Source organism: Physeter macrocephalus, chromosome 11 (assembly GCF_002837175.3).
Source record: "Physeter macrocephalus isolate SW-GA chromosome 11, ASM283717v5, whole genome shotgun sequence".
Taxonomy (NCBI): domain Eukaryota; kingdom Metazoa; phylum Chordata; class Mammalia; order Artiodactyla; family Physeteridae; genus Physeter; species Physeter macrocephalus.
The window spans coordinates 160,583,524-160,599,794 of record NC_041224.1 but is presented as its reverse complement, the minus strand read 5'-3'; the positions used below and the strand labels follow the sequence as shown (position 1 = coordinate 160,599,794).

At 35.0% G+C, this 16,271-nt stretch overlaps 1 protein-coding gene across 6 annotated transcripts in view; it reads left to right on the top strand.

Annotated features, from left to right (window-relative positions):
* CEP128 (centrosomal protein 128) overlaps window positions 1–16,271 on the top strand; it is a 455,483-nt gene that overhangs the window by 107,469 nt on the left and 331,743 nt on the right. For all 6 annotated transcript variants that reach the window (XM_055088664.1, XM_055088663.1, XM_055088662.1 and 3 more), the window contains 3 exons: window positions 6,306–6,380; window positions 7,973–8,105; window positions 14,328–14,479. In XM_055088664.1, the coding sequence (XP_054944639.1) occupies window positions 6,306–6,380; window positions 7,973–8,105; window positions 14,328–14,479 (360 nt within the window). The remainder of the gene's footprint in view (window positions 1–6,305; window positions 6,381–7,972; window positions 8,106–14,327; window positions 14,480–16,271) is intronic.

Below are 16,271 nucleotides of genomic sequence, written 5' to 3'. Positions count from 1 at the left end.
ATCCTTGTCTCCTTTGTCATAGATTAGTTGACCATAGGTGCATGGGTTTATCTCTGGGCTTTCTATCCTGTTCCACTGAGCTATATTTCTGTTTTTGTGCCAGTACCATATTGTCTTGATTACTGTACCTCTGTAGTATAGTCTGAAGTCAGGGAGTATGACTCCTCCAGCTCCGTTTTTTTCCCTCAAGACTGCTTTGGCTATTCGGGGTCTTTTGTGTCTCCAAACAAATTTTAAGATTTTTTTGTTCTAGTTCTGTAAAAAAGCTCTAGTAGTTTTCTGGTGACATCTTTAGGACTCTATGTATAGTGTCATGTCATCTGCAAACAGTGACAGTTTTACTTCTTCTTTTCTGATTTGTATTCCTTTTATTTCGTTTTCTTCTCTGATTGCCATGGTGGCCAGGACTTCGAAAACGATATTAAATAATAGTGGTGAGAGTGGACATCATTGTCTTTTTCCCGATCCTAGAGGAAGTGCTTTCAGTTTTTCACCATTGAGGATGATGTTTGCTATGGGTTTGTTGTATATGGCCTTTATTATGTTGAGGCAGGTTCCTTCTATGCCCACCTTCTGGAGAGTTTTTATCATAAATGGGTGTTGAATTCTGTCAAAAGCTTTTTCTGAATCTATTGAGATGATCGTATGGTTTTTATTCTTCAATTTGTTAATATGGTGTATCACATTGATTGATTTGTGTATATTGAAGAATCCTTGCATCCCTGGGATATATTCCACTTGATCATTGTGTATGATCTTTCAATGTGTTTGTTAGTATTTTGTTGAGGATTTTTGCATCTATGTTCATCAGTGATATTGGTCTGTAACTTTCTTTTTTTGTACTATCTTTGTCTGGTTTTGGTTTTCAGGGTGATGGTGGCCTCATAGAATGAGTTTGGGAGTGTGCCTTCCTCTGAAATTTTTTGGAAGAGTTTGAGAAGCATGGGTGGCCATGGCTCATGGGCCTAGCCGCTCCGCGGCATGTGGGATCTTCCTGGACCGGGGCATGAACCCATGTCCCCTGCATCGGCAGGTGGACTCTCTACCACCGTGCCACCAGGGAAGCCCCTGGAAGATTTTTATCACAGTTTCAATTTCATTACTTCTGATTGTTCTGTTCATATTTTCTATTTCTTCCTGGTTCAGTCTTGAAAGGTTATACCTTTCTAAGAATTTGTCCATTTCTTCCAGGCTGTCCGGTTTTTTGGCATAGAGTTGCTTGGAGTAGTCTCTTATGATGCTTTGTACTTCTGCAGTGTCTGTTGTAACTTCTCCTTTTTCATGTCTCATTTTACTGATTTGAGTCCTCTCCCTCTTTTTCTTGATAAGTCTGGCTAAAGGTTTGTCAGTTTTGTTTATCTTCTCAAAAAAACCAGCTTTTAGTTTTATTGACCTTTGCTATTGTTTTCTTTGTTTCTATTTCATTTATTTCTGCTGTGATCTTTATGATTTCTTTCCTTCTACTAACTTTGGGTTTTGTTTGTTCGTCTGTCTCTAGTTCCTTTAGGTGTAAGGTTAGATTGTTTATTTGAGATGTTTCTTTTCTCTTGAGTTAGGCTTGTATAGGTGTAAACTTCCCTCTTAGAACTGCTTTTGTTGCATCCCATAGGTTTTGGATCATCATGTTTTCGTTGTAATTTGTCTCTAGGTATTTTTCGCTTTCCTCTTTGACTTCTTCAGTGATCTCTTGGTTATTTAGTATCGTATTGTTTAGCCTCCGTGTGTTTGTGTTTTTTATGTTTTTTTCCCCTGTAATTGATTTCTAATCTCATAGTGTTGTGGCCGGAAAAGATGCTTGATATGATTTCAGTTTTCTTAAATTTACCAAGGCTTGATCTGTGACCCAAGATGTGATCTGTCCTGGAGAACGTTCAGTGTGCACTTGAGAAGAAAGTGTAATCTGCTGTTTTTGGATGGAATGTCCTATAAATATCAATTAAATTTATCAGGTCTATTGTGTCATTTAAAGCTTGTGTTTCCTTATGAATTTTCTGTCTGGATGACCTGTCCATTGGTGTAAGTGAGGTGTTAAAGTCCTCCACTGTTATTGTGTTACTGTCGATTTCCTCTTTTAGAGCTGTTAGCAGTTGCCTTATGTATTGAGGTGCTCCTATGTTGGGTGCATATATATTTATAATTATTATGTCTTCTTCTTGGATTGATCCCTTGATCATTATGTAGTGTCCTTCCTTGTCTCTTGTAACAGTCTTTATTTTGAAGTCTCCATTCCCTCACTTTCAGTCTGCATGTGTCCCTAGGTCTGAAGTGGGTCTCCTGTAGACAGCATATATATGGGTCTTGGTTTTGTATCCTTTCAGTGAGCCTGTGTCTTTTGTTTGGAGCATTTAATCCATTCACATTTAAGGTAATTATCGATATGTATGTTCCTTTTACCATTTTCTTAATTGTTATGGGTTTGTTTTTGTAGGTACTTTTCTTCTCTTGTGTTTCCCACTTAGAGTAGTTCCTTTATCATTTGTTGTACAGCTGGTTTGGTGGTGATGAATTCTCTTAGCTTTTGCTTGTCTGTAAAGCTTTTGATTTCTCTGTCGAATCTGAATGAGATCCTTGCTGGGTAGAGTAATCTTGGTTGTAGGTTCTTGCCTTTCTTCACTGTAAATGTATCAGGCCACTCCCTTCTGGCTTGTAGAGTTTCCTCTGAGAAGTCAGCTGTTAGCCTTATGGGAGTTCCGTTGTATGTTGCCATTTTTCCCTTGTTGCTTTCAGTAATTTTTCTTTGTCTTTAATTTTTGTCAGTTTGATTACTATGTGTCTCAGCGTGTTTCTCCTTGGATATATCCTACCTGGGACTCTCTGCACTTCCTGGACCTGGGAGGCTATTTCCTTTCCCATGTTAGGGAAGTTTTCGACTGTAATCTCTTCAAATATTTTCTCGGGTCCTTTCTCTCTCTCTCTTCTCCTTCTGGGACCCCTATAATGCAAATGTTGCGTTTAATGTTGTCCCAGAAGTCTCTTAGGCTGTCTGCATTTCTTTTCATTCTTTTTTCTTTATTCTGTTCCGTGGCAGTGAATTCTACCATTCTGTCTTCCAGGTCACTTATACGTTCTTCTGCCTCAGTTATACTGCTATTGATTCCTTTTATTAGTAGTTTTCATTTCAATTATTGTGTTTTTCATCTCTGTTTGATTGTTCTTTAATTCTTTTTGATCTTTGTTAAACATTTCTTGCATCTTCTTGATCTTTGCCTCCATTCTTTTTCCGAGGTCCTGGATCATCTTCACTATCATTATTCTGAATTCTTTTTCTGGAAGATTGCTTATCTCCACTTCATTTAGTTGTTTTTCTGGGGTTTTATCTTGTTCCTTCATCTGGTACAAAGTATTCTGCCTTTTCATCTTGTCTATCTTTCTGTGAATGTGGTTTTCCTTCCACAGGGTCAGAATTGTAGTTCTTCTTGCTTCTGCTGTCTCCCCTTTGAAAATTAACTTTCAAAGAGTAATGCTGTTTGGGGCCAGTGATATTCGTTGAGTACCTTTGAAAGTGTCCCTGAGGTTATTTGTTAGAGTGCAGTGAAGTCTTTATGTTTTGATGTGGAGTCACTTGGCTGAGGGCTCTGCCACTCTCTGCTACTTGCTCTTGGAAACATACACAGGTAGTTCGCTACCTTGTCTCCTGGCCGTTCTTCTTTTCTAGAGGCAAACTAAACTTGACCATTCCTTGCTGGAGAACATTTAAAGAGGTTGACTTTACTGTAGGGTTGGGAAAGACCTGCTGTTTAAAGGTTGAGTATTTTGCATCTATTCATTTTTGTTATAGAAGATAGGAACAGTTACCAGCCTAGTTCTGAAAAATCCTCTATTCTCATTAAATATTAAGTATCTTTGATATGAATTCATGTCTGTGAGGCTATAGAGTGTAGCATTTTAGAGCTAGAAAGTAACTCAGAGGCAAAACAACTCTCTTCAATTTGCAAATGAGTAGATTAAAGGCCAAGCCCAAGGTAATGAATGATGAAGTGAAAATTTGCTTCTGATATAATGTTCTTTACTCCATATTGCCTTTTCTATCTACCCTTACCTCCTTTATTTTATTTCACCAACCTATGTAAAGTTGCATGATGCATCCATGCTGCCTTTACGGTGGTAAGCAAGGTACATCAGGTCATCAAGTTTGCTCTTTGGGAGTTGTAAATGCTGATATTACCCAGGAAACATGACCGGTATGGGCCCTGGTAGAGTTTGAAACCATGTTGACTTCAGTGCAGTTTCTTCCCTTTTTATTTATTTGTAGAAACAGGAGAACAGGTTAGATAATATTTTGTGTGCATTCTCTGCTTCCACATGTACTTTATAGTTGATTTACAGTTGGCCCTTGAACAATGTGGGCTTAGGTGCCCTGACCCTCTGTGCAGTCAAAAATCCTAGTATAACATGTAGTCAGCTCGCCATATTTGCAGTTTCTCTCTAGCCATGGTTTTGCATATGTGAATTCAAACCTATAGTACTGTAGTATTTACGAGTGAAAAAAATCCATGTGTAAGTGGACTTGTGCAGTTGAAGCCCATGTTGTTCAAGGGCCACCGTACTTTAAAAAAATATGTGATAGTTATTTTCTGAGCTGCATGCACACTTTTAAAAAACGTATATAACTGGATGAAAAAATTATTTTGAAATAATAATAGATTCATAGGTGTTACAAAACAACATTTACCATGGGCCAGTTATTCTCAGTGATAACATTTTCTATAATTGCCATCCAACATCAAAACCGGGAAATTGACACTGTTGCAATGCATAGAGCTTATGCAGATTTCACCAGCTTTATGTGTGTACTCATTTGTGTGTTGAGTGTATGTTTGTGTGTGTGTACTTCTATGCAGTTTTATGTCATGAATCTCAATCTTATTGCTGTGATAGTCAAAATACAGAACTGTTCCATCATCACAGTGTTCCCTCATGCTACTCCTTAATAGTCACACCTTCCACATGTAGTTTCTGAAAGACTAATGTATAGATAGTAGTTTGTTCAGATGAAATGATAATTTAGGATAACTATTACAAATCAAAGCACTTAATAACATCTTAATATAAATTTGTGATTTCACAAAACAACCTTACCCTTACAAAGTGCAAACATGTCCAGCATATGTAAGCTCTGGATTTTTAACAAAAGTGTCCTATCTGTAGGGGAGGAAAAATAATTTTCCCTTTACCCTTCTAGGTTCTTTGGCTGGTATAATAATTAAATTGACATAAAACAGATTAACAGGAGAAAAACAAGTTTAATTTTATATGTATGGGAGCCCCATAAAAATATGAGACTTAAAGACAGCCAGGCAGTTGAGGCTTATCTACCATCCTGAACTAAGGCAAGGAATAGGGGCTTGGGGCTTCAAAGGGGAGGAACACAGTTCACAGGAAGATGAGAAGAGAATATGTATGGTAAACAAATGTTTGCCCTGCCGTGCAGAGAAGTCTTTCAGATATAGAAAGTTATCTTTGGTAACAGCTCTCTTTCTGGTACAGACCTCCTTTTAAAATTTTTAAATGCAATTTAGGGGAAGGTAAAAAGCTTTTTCTGAGTCTGTTGGGTTTTGATTGCCATCAGCTCAGAATAATACTTGTGCCAAAGAGGCATATTTTGGAGTGGCATATTCTTCTCCCCTTCACATCCTGTTATATTTTTCAGCTGGAGGTAAGCTAGGCACATTGACTTTGTAGGGTATTTAGTCACCTAACTGGCACATTTTCTGTGGATACTTGTCTAATGCAATATTATTAGGGAAATTTAAAGTATCTTATTCTGATTAAAATTTTTAGAAATGTTAGGAATATTGGAAATATTAGGAATATAAGAATATTAAGAATATAAAAAATAACCAATTGGATGAAATATACTTTGAGTCATTGGGTCCCTGAAATTTTTATTCTAATTTAGTTCAAATGATACTACATATAGAAATTTAAAGAAAAAACTGCTTTAGAATTTACATTAAAATGATTTAGAACTGAAGGGATCTCAGATTATCTATTATAAAATCCTTATTTTAGAAGTGACAGAAAGGAGGCCTAAGGAAAAGAGATTTAAACGGGGGTCATAATTGAGATGGAACTGACTAGAGCTAAGACCTCCTGCAGTCTGGTCTGGTTCACTTTTTGTTATTTAATTACCATTATTTTAATGGGAGCATTGATATATGTTTATAGCAAGATATTTTTCCTTTTATGTTAACTGTAAAAATCTGAAAACTTTTTCACTTTTCTCCTCTTAAACTGAGCCTGTAATAGTTTAGTTATCTTCTGCCCCATTGGACATTTTTCCTTATTCTTTGTTGAAACTCTAGCTGGAACAGGAATTGGAGCTATCTCGAAGGTTATTGAATCAGTCCGAAGGCAGCAGAGAAACACTTTTGCATCAGGTAAGTCTATGCAAGCTATGATAATCTGCTTTTAAATTAAATCAGGATTGAGTCTCTTTCCCTATTAAATGTCTTTGTGAAAGGGAAAAAAACCTTAGATCTAGAAGTTTTTTTCCTTAAGGAATGTATATTAACACACGTAAGCAAAAGATAAAATCCTTTCAGGAAGATTCAGAGAAAGCCAATATAAAACACCAACCCAGGTTCCCACTGTGACAGTGTATCTTGCTGATTGCTTTTCCAGTTTAGGAATTATCTCTCTTAGCATAACCAGTGTAAAAGTGAGACTGGATGTGTAAGATAAAATTTTCCCAGGAGCTTAATTTTATTCAAGGAGACGTTAGAGAGTGAAGGAGGAGGTAAAATACATAAAACAGACCTTGCGTGTTCAAGTTACTTTGAATGCATCACTGTCTTATATTCACATTTTCAAGATGCTACCTGCTTCCTTTTAACCAGAGATAAGGCTTAATTTTAAAGCATAACATTTTGCAGCCCATTAGCCCATAATAGGAGTTTGGTGCTTCTGATATTTAAAGTTCAGTAACTTGAAATAGCCATTTTATACACATTGGATAAGGGCATGTGGGTTTCTAACTACCTTTCTGCCTGTGTTTAATATAAATTGCAATTGTAACTTCCTCTGTTTTGAGGTGTGGGTTACATAACTCACTACATAATATGCTAGGTAGGCAAAGTTGTCAGGCATCTTAGACGTTCAGAAGGAGTATTACGTTTTGACAGTTAATCCTGAAGTGTCTGAAACACCATAGCTCCTGTTTTACAAAATGTTTAAAAAAAATGTGTAATGGCTTTGTTTTGCAACCAGTGGTCCAATGGAATTAATGTTGGCAGAGTTTAGACTTTCTTTTTTGGAAGTTTATATTTGTAATCATTTCCTTCTGATTTTTTTTTTTTTGAACTCTGCCTTGTAATTTCTAATCTTATCTTTTGAAGTAAGAGATTTATGTGTTCAGGTTGTCATTGTGACTTTACCTGAGACTTTCTGCCACTGCTGACTTGTTTAAAGGTCATTGTGGACATGCTTGCTAGTCTCCAGATATACGAAGATGAATAAAATGGTATCTTACCTCAAGGAGTTTATAGTTTATTCAACAGCTTTTATTGCTTATTTATTTTCAGCAGTACTTTGATATCACAGTGTGCTAAATTGTGATCATTTCATTTGACTTTACCAACCAATAGACTATGTTCACATGAAAGAAAATAAGTGAAAAATATAAAAATGTATAGTACTTAATTGAAGGTAGTTTGGGTTAATAACAGTAGAGTGGACTGAGGTGAAAATAGGGATTTAAAAAAAGTGTGGTCAAATTCTTTGTCACATTAGACACAGAGAAGGGGAAAGAACATTCATTGTTTGTGGAAGGAATGGGAGGAATAAAGAAATGGAGCAAGAGACTGTTCCACTGTGCTTGGCATAACAAGGAGATTAACTTGGCTTCAACTTGTGCTTACAATAGCCCATTGGAAGTAAATTTTTTTTCCCTAGAAAAATATTTGTAAGTTCAGTTATTCTCTTCCTGCTTTTAAAACTGATAAAAGTTTCATTTTTGACTATATGTATTTAGGTAGAAGAACTCCGTACACAACTTATGAAAGCAGAAGGCGATCAAAAAGGCTTAGTACATCAAGTATCTCAGATTTCCAAGCAACAGTCAAACCATCAGGACGAACAAGAAGATGACTGGAGGTTTAGAAGAGGTATAATTCTGATTTGTAAATGTCTGGGGCTTTTTTGATCTTTCTTAAATATTTCCCATTTTCAGAATCGCTTTCCTTATGTTATATTCTTTTCATCCTATTTCTTGATCCACTACAAGGTTTTCCAAGTTAATCATAATTTAGCATCCAATTTTTTTAAAACAGACGTAATTTTTTAATTTTATGTTTATAGCACTATTGAGCAGAAGGTACAGAGATTTCCCATGTACCCCTGCTCCCACATGTCACAGCTTCCCCCACTATCAACACCCCTCTCCACAGTGGTACAGTTGTTATAACTGATGAACCCTACATTGACACATCATTGTCATCCAAAGTCTGTATTTTACATTAGGGTTCACTCTTGTGTGTTCTACAGGATTGGACAAACATAATGACATGTATCCACCATTATAGTATCATAGAGTAGTTTGTCTTAAAAATCCTCTGTGTTTCACTATTCATCCCTCTCTCTCCTAACTTCTGGCAAGTACTGATCTTTTTATTGTTTCCATAGTTTTGCCTTTTCCAGAACCTAATATGGTTGGAATCATACAGTGTGTAGCCTTTACAGATTGGCTTCTTTTACTTAGTAATATGCCTCTAAGTTTCCTCCATGTCTTTTCATGGCTTGGTAGCTCTTTTGAAAAGTTTTTTTCTTAAAGCACTGCATAATATTTCATTGTTTGGATGTACCACTGTTTATTTATCTGTTCACATACAGAAGCCCATCTTGGTTGCTTCCAAGTTTTGGCAATTATGAATACAACTGCTGTAAACTAAATGTCTGTGTGCAGATTTTTGTGTGGACGTAAGTTTTCATCTCTTTTGGATAAATACCAAAGAGTATGATTGCTGGATTATGTGGCAAGAGTATGTTTAGTTTTGTAAGAATCTTCCAAACTGTCTTGCAGAATGGCTATATCATTTTTCCCTCTACCAGCAGTGAATGAGATTTCCTGTTGTTCTGTATCCTTGTCAACATTTGAAGTTGTCAGTGTTCTGGATTTTGGCCATTCAGATAGGTTGGTAGTGGCATATCATGGTTGTTTTAATTTGCATTTCCCTGTTAACATGTGGTGTGGAGCATCTATTCATATGCTTATTTGCTGTATGTGTATCTTTTTTGGTGAGATATTCATTAAAGTCTTTGGCCCATTTCTTAGTATGGTTGTTTGTTTTCTTATTGTTAGTTTTAAGAGTCCTTTGTATATTTTGGATAGCAGTTCTTTATCAGATATGTCTTTGCAAATAATTTCTCACAGTCTGTGGCTTGTCTTTTCATTCTCTTGACAATGTCTTTCACAGATCCAAAATTTTTAATGAAGTCCAGCTTGTCATTTCTTTCTTTCATGGACTGTGACTTTGGTGTTGGCATCTAAAAAGCCATCATCAAACCCCAAACCATTCTCTTATCTTCTAAGAGTTTTATAATTTTGCATTTTACATTGAAATCTGTGATCCATTTTGAATTAATTTTTGTGAAAGTTTTAAGATCTGTGTCTAAATTCATTTTTTTGCATGTAGGTCTTCAGTTCTAGCACCATTTGTTGAAAAACTATCTTTTCTCCATTGTATTGCCTTTGCTTCTTTGGCAAAGATCAGTTGACTGTTTTTATGTGGGCCTACTTCTGGACTCTCTATTCTGTCCCATGTATCTACTTGACCATTTTTTTTTTTTTTTTTTTTGCCAGTACCACACTGTTTTGTTGGATAGTGTCCGTCCTCTAATTCTTTTCTTCTCCTTCAATACAGCACTGGCTATTCTGGATTCTTTGCCATTCCATGTAACTTTAGAATCAGGTTGTCAATATACAAAAAATAACTTGCTGGGATTTTGATTGCGCCTGCATTGAATCTATTGATGAAGTTGGGAAGAACTGACATTTTGACAATATTGAATCTTTCTGTCCATGAACATGGAATATTTCTCCATTTATTTTGTTAATCTTTGATTTCTTTCATCAGTTTGGTAGTTTTCATCATATAGATTTTGTTAGATTTATACCTAAGTATTTAATTTTTGTGGATGCTAATGTAAATGGTATTGTGTCTTTAATTTCCAATTTCACTTGTTTTTTGCTGATATTACATCCAATTTTAATGTCTCCTTTTCTTGATTTTTAAACCCATTTCTATTGTCAGACCTGCTTATCTCATGAGTCTTTCTTTTAGAAATAGACAGCAAGCCAGTTGTGGAATTTTTTTCAGATTCATACACACACACACACACACACACACACACACACACATTTTTTTTTTCCAATATATGCATACAATTAAGATTCTATCTTTTTGTTACTTGGAGATTGGTGACAAAATTTAATCACATTGTAGAAGTGGTTATGAACAATATGACTGGCTTTTTCTTATGTTGATTAGGAAGACTTTGTGTTTGAAAACTGTTAGAATGCTTTTTCAGTGGAGGTGTTGATTTAGGCTATGGAATTTAATTACTCTGGATGTATTTCTTTTTGAAAGTTTGTGTTTAACAGAAATGGTGATACTGAAATTTTATAATGGTTTCTAGTAGACTCTTTCAGACTATTTAAATATTAATGCTTCTTACTCAGATGCCTAAATTACTGTAGAAACTCTTGTAGGCATTTGATGTTACAAATTCCCCAGGTTCCCTACACATAACTCAATATGTTTCCTAAGTTAGAATTTCCACATTGCCAGAAAATCTTCACTGGATGGCAAATTTTGACATACCTATCCTAATATATTTGCATGCCATTAAGTTCGCTTGAGTCTCATGTGATGTTGTAATTTAATCATATTTTAACATCAAATACTTTAAATTTATTTTTAAAAGTAAAATATAAGGTATTAGATTATTCATCAAATTTTCATAAAGATGCACTTAGGAACTCTCATTTTGTTTGGAAAAAGATTCTGTGGTACATTTGTTGTCTCATAAAATCTAGTTATTTTTGGTGTCTTTGAGGACTAGAAGAATCTCTCTTTTTTTTAACTACTTCCCAGGTTGAAAAAAAAACCCTTAAAGTTCTCTTGTCATTGTGACAGTGGACTTCTTCACCTTCTTTTAACAATTCTAGAGTTTTCATCTTTATAGAATACTTGTATTATTTTAAAAAATTCTACATAAGAAATTACACTCATCATGCTCTGCCTGCTGCTTGTTCCTCTACCCGCTGCAGAATGACTTCCACTTCTGCTTCTAAAATTGACTTTGCTTAGTTTACTAGTGGTCTTCTCTGTCAAATTCAAAGGAATCTTTCCATTACTTGCCTTACTTGACTCCTGTTTGTTTCCTCTTAGAACCCTTCCACTGACTTCATTGTTCCTACTCTTTCCTGGTTCTTCTGTCTTAATTGTTTTCAGTCTTTGTATTTGAATCTTTTCCTTTTGTTTACAGTTTGCCTTTTAAATGCCGCTGTTGTCTAGAATCCTATTTATGGTTTTTCTCACTTAGTACCTCTCCCTAGGGGTTGTTATTTAATCTTATGCCTTAGCTATCACCTACGAACGATGATCCCTAAATCTAGCTCATCTCACTCTCCTAACCTTCAACCCTCCAGATGGAGCTGTTCATTGGGCATCAATATATGCCTTTCCAGAATGCTCAGTCAGCCGATCTACAACTGAATTCATCCTTTCCTCAAAACCTGTTTTTATTTCCTATCTTAATTGATCATATCATTCTTTATCCAGATAAGCCTAAAATACAAAGAACATCCAAACTTATTCCTTCTCCCCTCCATCTAATTAGTCTCTACATCCTGTCTATTTGTAGATCCTGATGTCTCTTGAAGTTGCTTCTTTCTTATCCCCCCTAGCCCAGTTTAGGCATGCTTCATCTCATCTCTGTTACCCTCTTAACTTGTCTTACTCTGTTGAATAGCTTGTCTGTAATCTGTCTTCTGTACTGCTACTAAAGGGACCCTTCTAAGACACAAACCTTTCATGTTATTCTCTTGATTAAAACCTCTCATTATAATTTATTGAGTTCTTACAGGGCATTATGCTACTCATTTTCCACTGTCTCCTTTAGTTCTTACAACTATTCTATGAGGGGGGAATATTCTTACTTCCATTTTAATGACTTAAAAAAAAAAAGACTAAAGAACAAAGAAATTGAGCGCCTTGCTTAAAGTTACATTTGTTGCAAGTAGCAGACCAAATCTTTTTTCTACCCAAACTTGAACTCTTAACTGCTATCCTGTACTGACCCATCATTGTTTGTAGCAAGAGTTCTTTAAAATGGAGCATATAACCCGCTGGGTGTGGGAGGAGAGTGTTTGTAACACTATATTTTATACTTTATGTTTTAAGTATTTTAATTTTGATAAATGTTTCATTATATATGTATATATGTGAGTATATCTATATATTTATATATATCCACACTCATATTTTATATCTATATTATGAAACATATCAAAGTATTATGTCATCACACCAAACACATATGTGTTTTATAAATATACATATATGTATATGTGTTTATACACATATTCATATGTATTATCTCCATAATTTGTATAATATATTCATACTAATGTTAATTTGTATATGTGTGTGTATGCACTAATGTTATATATATCATGAAACATGTCTATGTCTATATGTAGATAGGTAATATAGAGAGATATATGTACACACATATGCATATATAAATTTATAAAATAAAAAATGTATTTATAAGATGAATGAATGTATATATTTGTCAAATGAATAAGTACCTTTACACATAAAAAATATGCATATTTTCACATTGAAGACCTAGCAGTGGTGGACAGAGTGTGGCCCATGGGCCAAATCCAGACCACCTCCTGTTTTTATAAAGAAACTTCATTGGACTAAAGTGACTCCCATTCATTTATGCATTGTCCAGGTCACTTTTGCAATATAATAGCAGAGATAAGTAGTTGTGACAGAGACCATATAGCTGAAATATTTACTATCTGACACTTTACAGAAAATGTTTGTTAACTCCTGGTCTGTAGGCTAATTTCTAAGCTCCCTGGCAATGCATAACTCCCTGCTGACTCTCCTGTTTCCCTCCCTCATACGTATTAGCTATGTAGAACTCTGTGTGTGCAGTTACCTGAATATGAAATCCAATATTGTTCCTCTATGCTTTATGCTGTTTCCTTTCCCTGAAATATCACCCCAACTTCATCTCCTTTGCTTGGTGAAATTTTGTATCTATCTTTTAGAACTACCATAGTAACCAGTTCTTCCTACCTCAGTTTCTCATTAAGATAGAGTTAACATTCTATCCTTTGGACTATTTTTGTATAATAACCATTTATTATACAGAAATTATACAGATATAGAGAACTGTTTGTCTAGTATCTATAAGTGCTTTTATCACACTATTAAAATACCTATGTATCTTTCATCCAAAATGTACAATTTTGACATTTTAATATTTCTAAAGTTAGGATGTGTCTTACGAATGATCTATAAAGTGGGTTGCCTAGTGTTTCCTTCCTTCTTTCCTATTCTGGAACGGAAGCTACTAAAAAAAAAGAGTAGTTTTAAATTGATAATATATGTTCCAATTTTTGACATCTTAAATTCATGGAAGTACTTTTTTTATATGTTTTCTTTCTATTCTTGGAATACAAGCTCATTGAGAAAAGGATTTTTGTGTTATTTATCTTTGAAAAAGATGGTGTTAACAGTGCCCTGTTCATCATATACCAAGTATTTCATGTTGAACTAAAAATAAATACTAAGTCAGTTTATATTGTTCAGTGATACAATTGCAGGTAATAGTCTCCAGAATTAATAGATTAAAGGTCATAACACAATCAAGATTTAGCAGCATCATTTGTTTACGTTGCAAGAAAAGTGTTTTGTTGTGTGAACTTCAGTAACTTCAGTTAGGTGGAGAAGCTTAGTTGAAAATTCTTTCAGTATTTTAGAGTTTGGGGGTAATATAGGAATGTAAGGCAAATTAAAGAAAAAATGCATAGAATTTTCTTGAAATCAATTGTACTAGAAATCAGATAACACTTTAAGTTTAGTATCAAAATGTGATAATATTGGATGACACAGCAATGTGTATATTTTAGAAAGCTGTGTGAGACTTGAAACAATAGAATGACAAATTCTGAAAAGTCTGTTGGGTGACAGTGACAGTTAATAAGTGGATTGTATTAGGTAGAATATTAAAACTTACCATTCGAAAGTACATTATCCCGTGAGTAACGAACAACCATCAAGCTTTACATTTTCTCTTTTAAGGGGTTGAGCGGGAAAAAGAGGATCTGGAGAAGCAGATGTCAGATTGGAGAGTGCAGCTGAACTTCAGTGCAATGGCATCTGAGTTAGAGGAAGTGAAGCGGTGCTTGGAGCGAAAAGACAAGGAGAGAGTACATTTGGCAGCACAAGTAGAGGTGACTTTGCTGTTTTTAAGCTGTATTCAAGGGACTTCAGTTCTGTTTCACAGAATTGCTTAATGAAATTTTGATATAAAGATTGTGATGTTTTATGAACTCTAGTTTGGATATAGATAAGGTAAAGTTATATCGATGACCACTTTAATTACATATAAAAATTTCTATGAATTCATTTCTCTTCATTGGGACCTCAGAGCCAGGATACCTATCAAACTTGAAAATATTCTTGTTCCAGTAGCAACTGAGCCCATCCCTCAGACAGAGGGGCCTTTTTTCTTTGAAGGAACAGTTATTTGGGGGGTGAAACTGGCAGAAGGCACAGCAAAAGTTATTACTGATATTTTTTCTTTGGAAACATAAGGGGTTTCAAATCTCCAGCTGTTTTCCATGAGGTCGAGTTGTGATGCCTCCATCAATTTAGAGTTGTGTAGTAGTAATCAATGATGTGGTAACCATGAATGAAGTGTAACTAGGCAGCTACCGTTTCCAGGTTGCCTTTTATCTAGCACAGATGGCATAAGTATCAGAAAATATGAAAAATCAAAGGAAAGAACTTCATAAAAAGAAAATGGCTTAATTCCTATTTTAATTATGCAAATTAGATCAAACATGGAGGACACATTTGGAAATAGATATGTATCAGTCTTACTCTGTTCTTATTAGTGAAGTTGTGTTCTAATTGTAATAAGTTGCCACATTTGAAGAATTTCCTAAATAATAATGAAAGGTAGAAAATTGGTGTTAAAAGCATATAACTTTATATAATCCAAAGGAAATATTTAATGTTACTGCAGTCTAAGTTTCTCTTTCATCTTGTCTGTGCATCAATAGAAAATGTATTTTAATTAATTAATCAATTAATTAATTAACTTTAAGCTGATAGTTAAGTTTAAACACAGTCTAAAATCTCTACATTTTTTATTCCCCCCCCACCATGTTTTATGTTTTTGACGTCAAATTTTACATCTTTTTGTGTATCCTTAACTGTTTATTGTAGTTACACTTGATTTTCTGACTTGTCTTTTAACCTTCCACTAGCTTTTTAAGTGGTTGATTCACTGCCTTTACTATATATTTTCCTTTACCAGTAAGGTTTTTTCCTTTCATATATTTTCCTACCTTTATAGGGCCTTTCCTTTCTCACTTGAAGAAGTTCCTTTAACATTTCTTGGAAGGCTGGTTTAGTGGTGTTAACCTCTTCTTAGTTTTTGCTTGTCTGGGAAACTCTTTATCTCTCCTTCAATTCTGAATAACTTTGCCACATGAGTATCCTTCGTTGTAGGTGTTTTTCCTCTCATCACTTTAAATAAAATATATCATGCCACTCCCTTCTGGCCTGCAAAGTTTCTGCTGAGAAATCAGGTGATAGCTTTATGGGGCTTCCCTTGTATGTGACTTGATTTTTTTTTTTTTTTTTTTTTTTTTTTGCTGCCTTTAGAATTCTCTCTTTAACTTTTACAGTTTTAATTATGGTATGTCTTGGTGTGGATCTCTTTGGGTTCATCTTGTTTGGGATTTCCTTTGCTTCCTGGACCTGGATATCTATTTCTTCCAGCGGGTTAAATTTTCAGCCGTTATTTCATCAAATACATTTTCTACCCCTTTCTTTCTCCTCTCCTTCTGGGACCTCTATAATGTGAATGTTACTATGCTTGATGTTATCTTAGAGGTCTGTTAAACTCTCCTCATTTTAAAAAATTCTGGGGCTTCCCTGGTGGCGCAGTGGTTGAGAGCCCGCCTGCCGATGCAGGGGATACGGGTTCATGCCCGGGTCCGGGAAGATCCCACG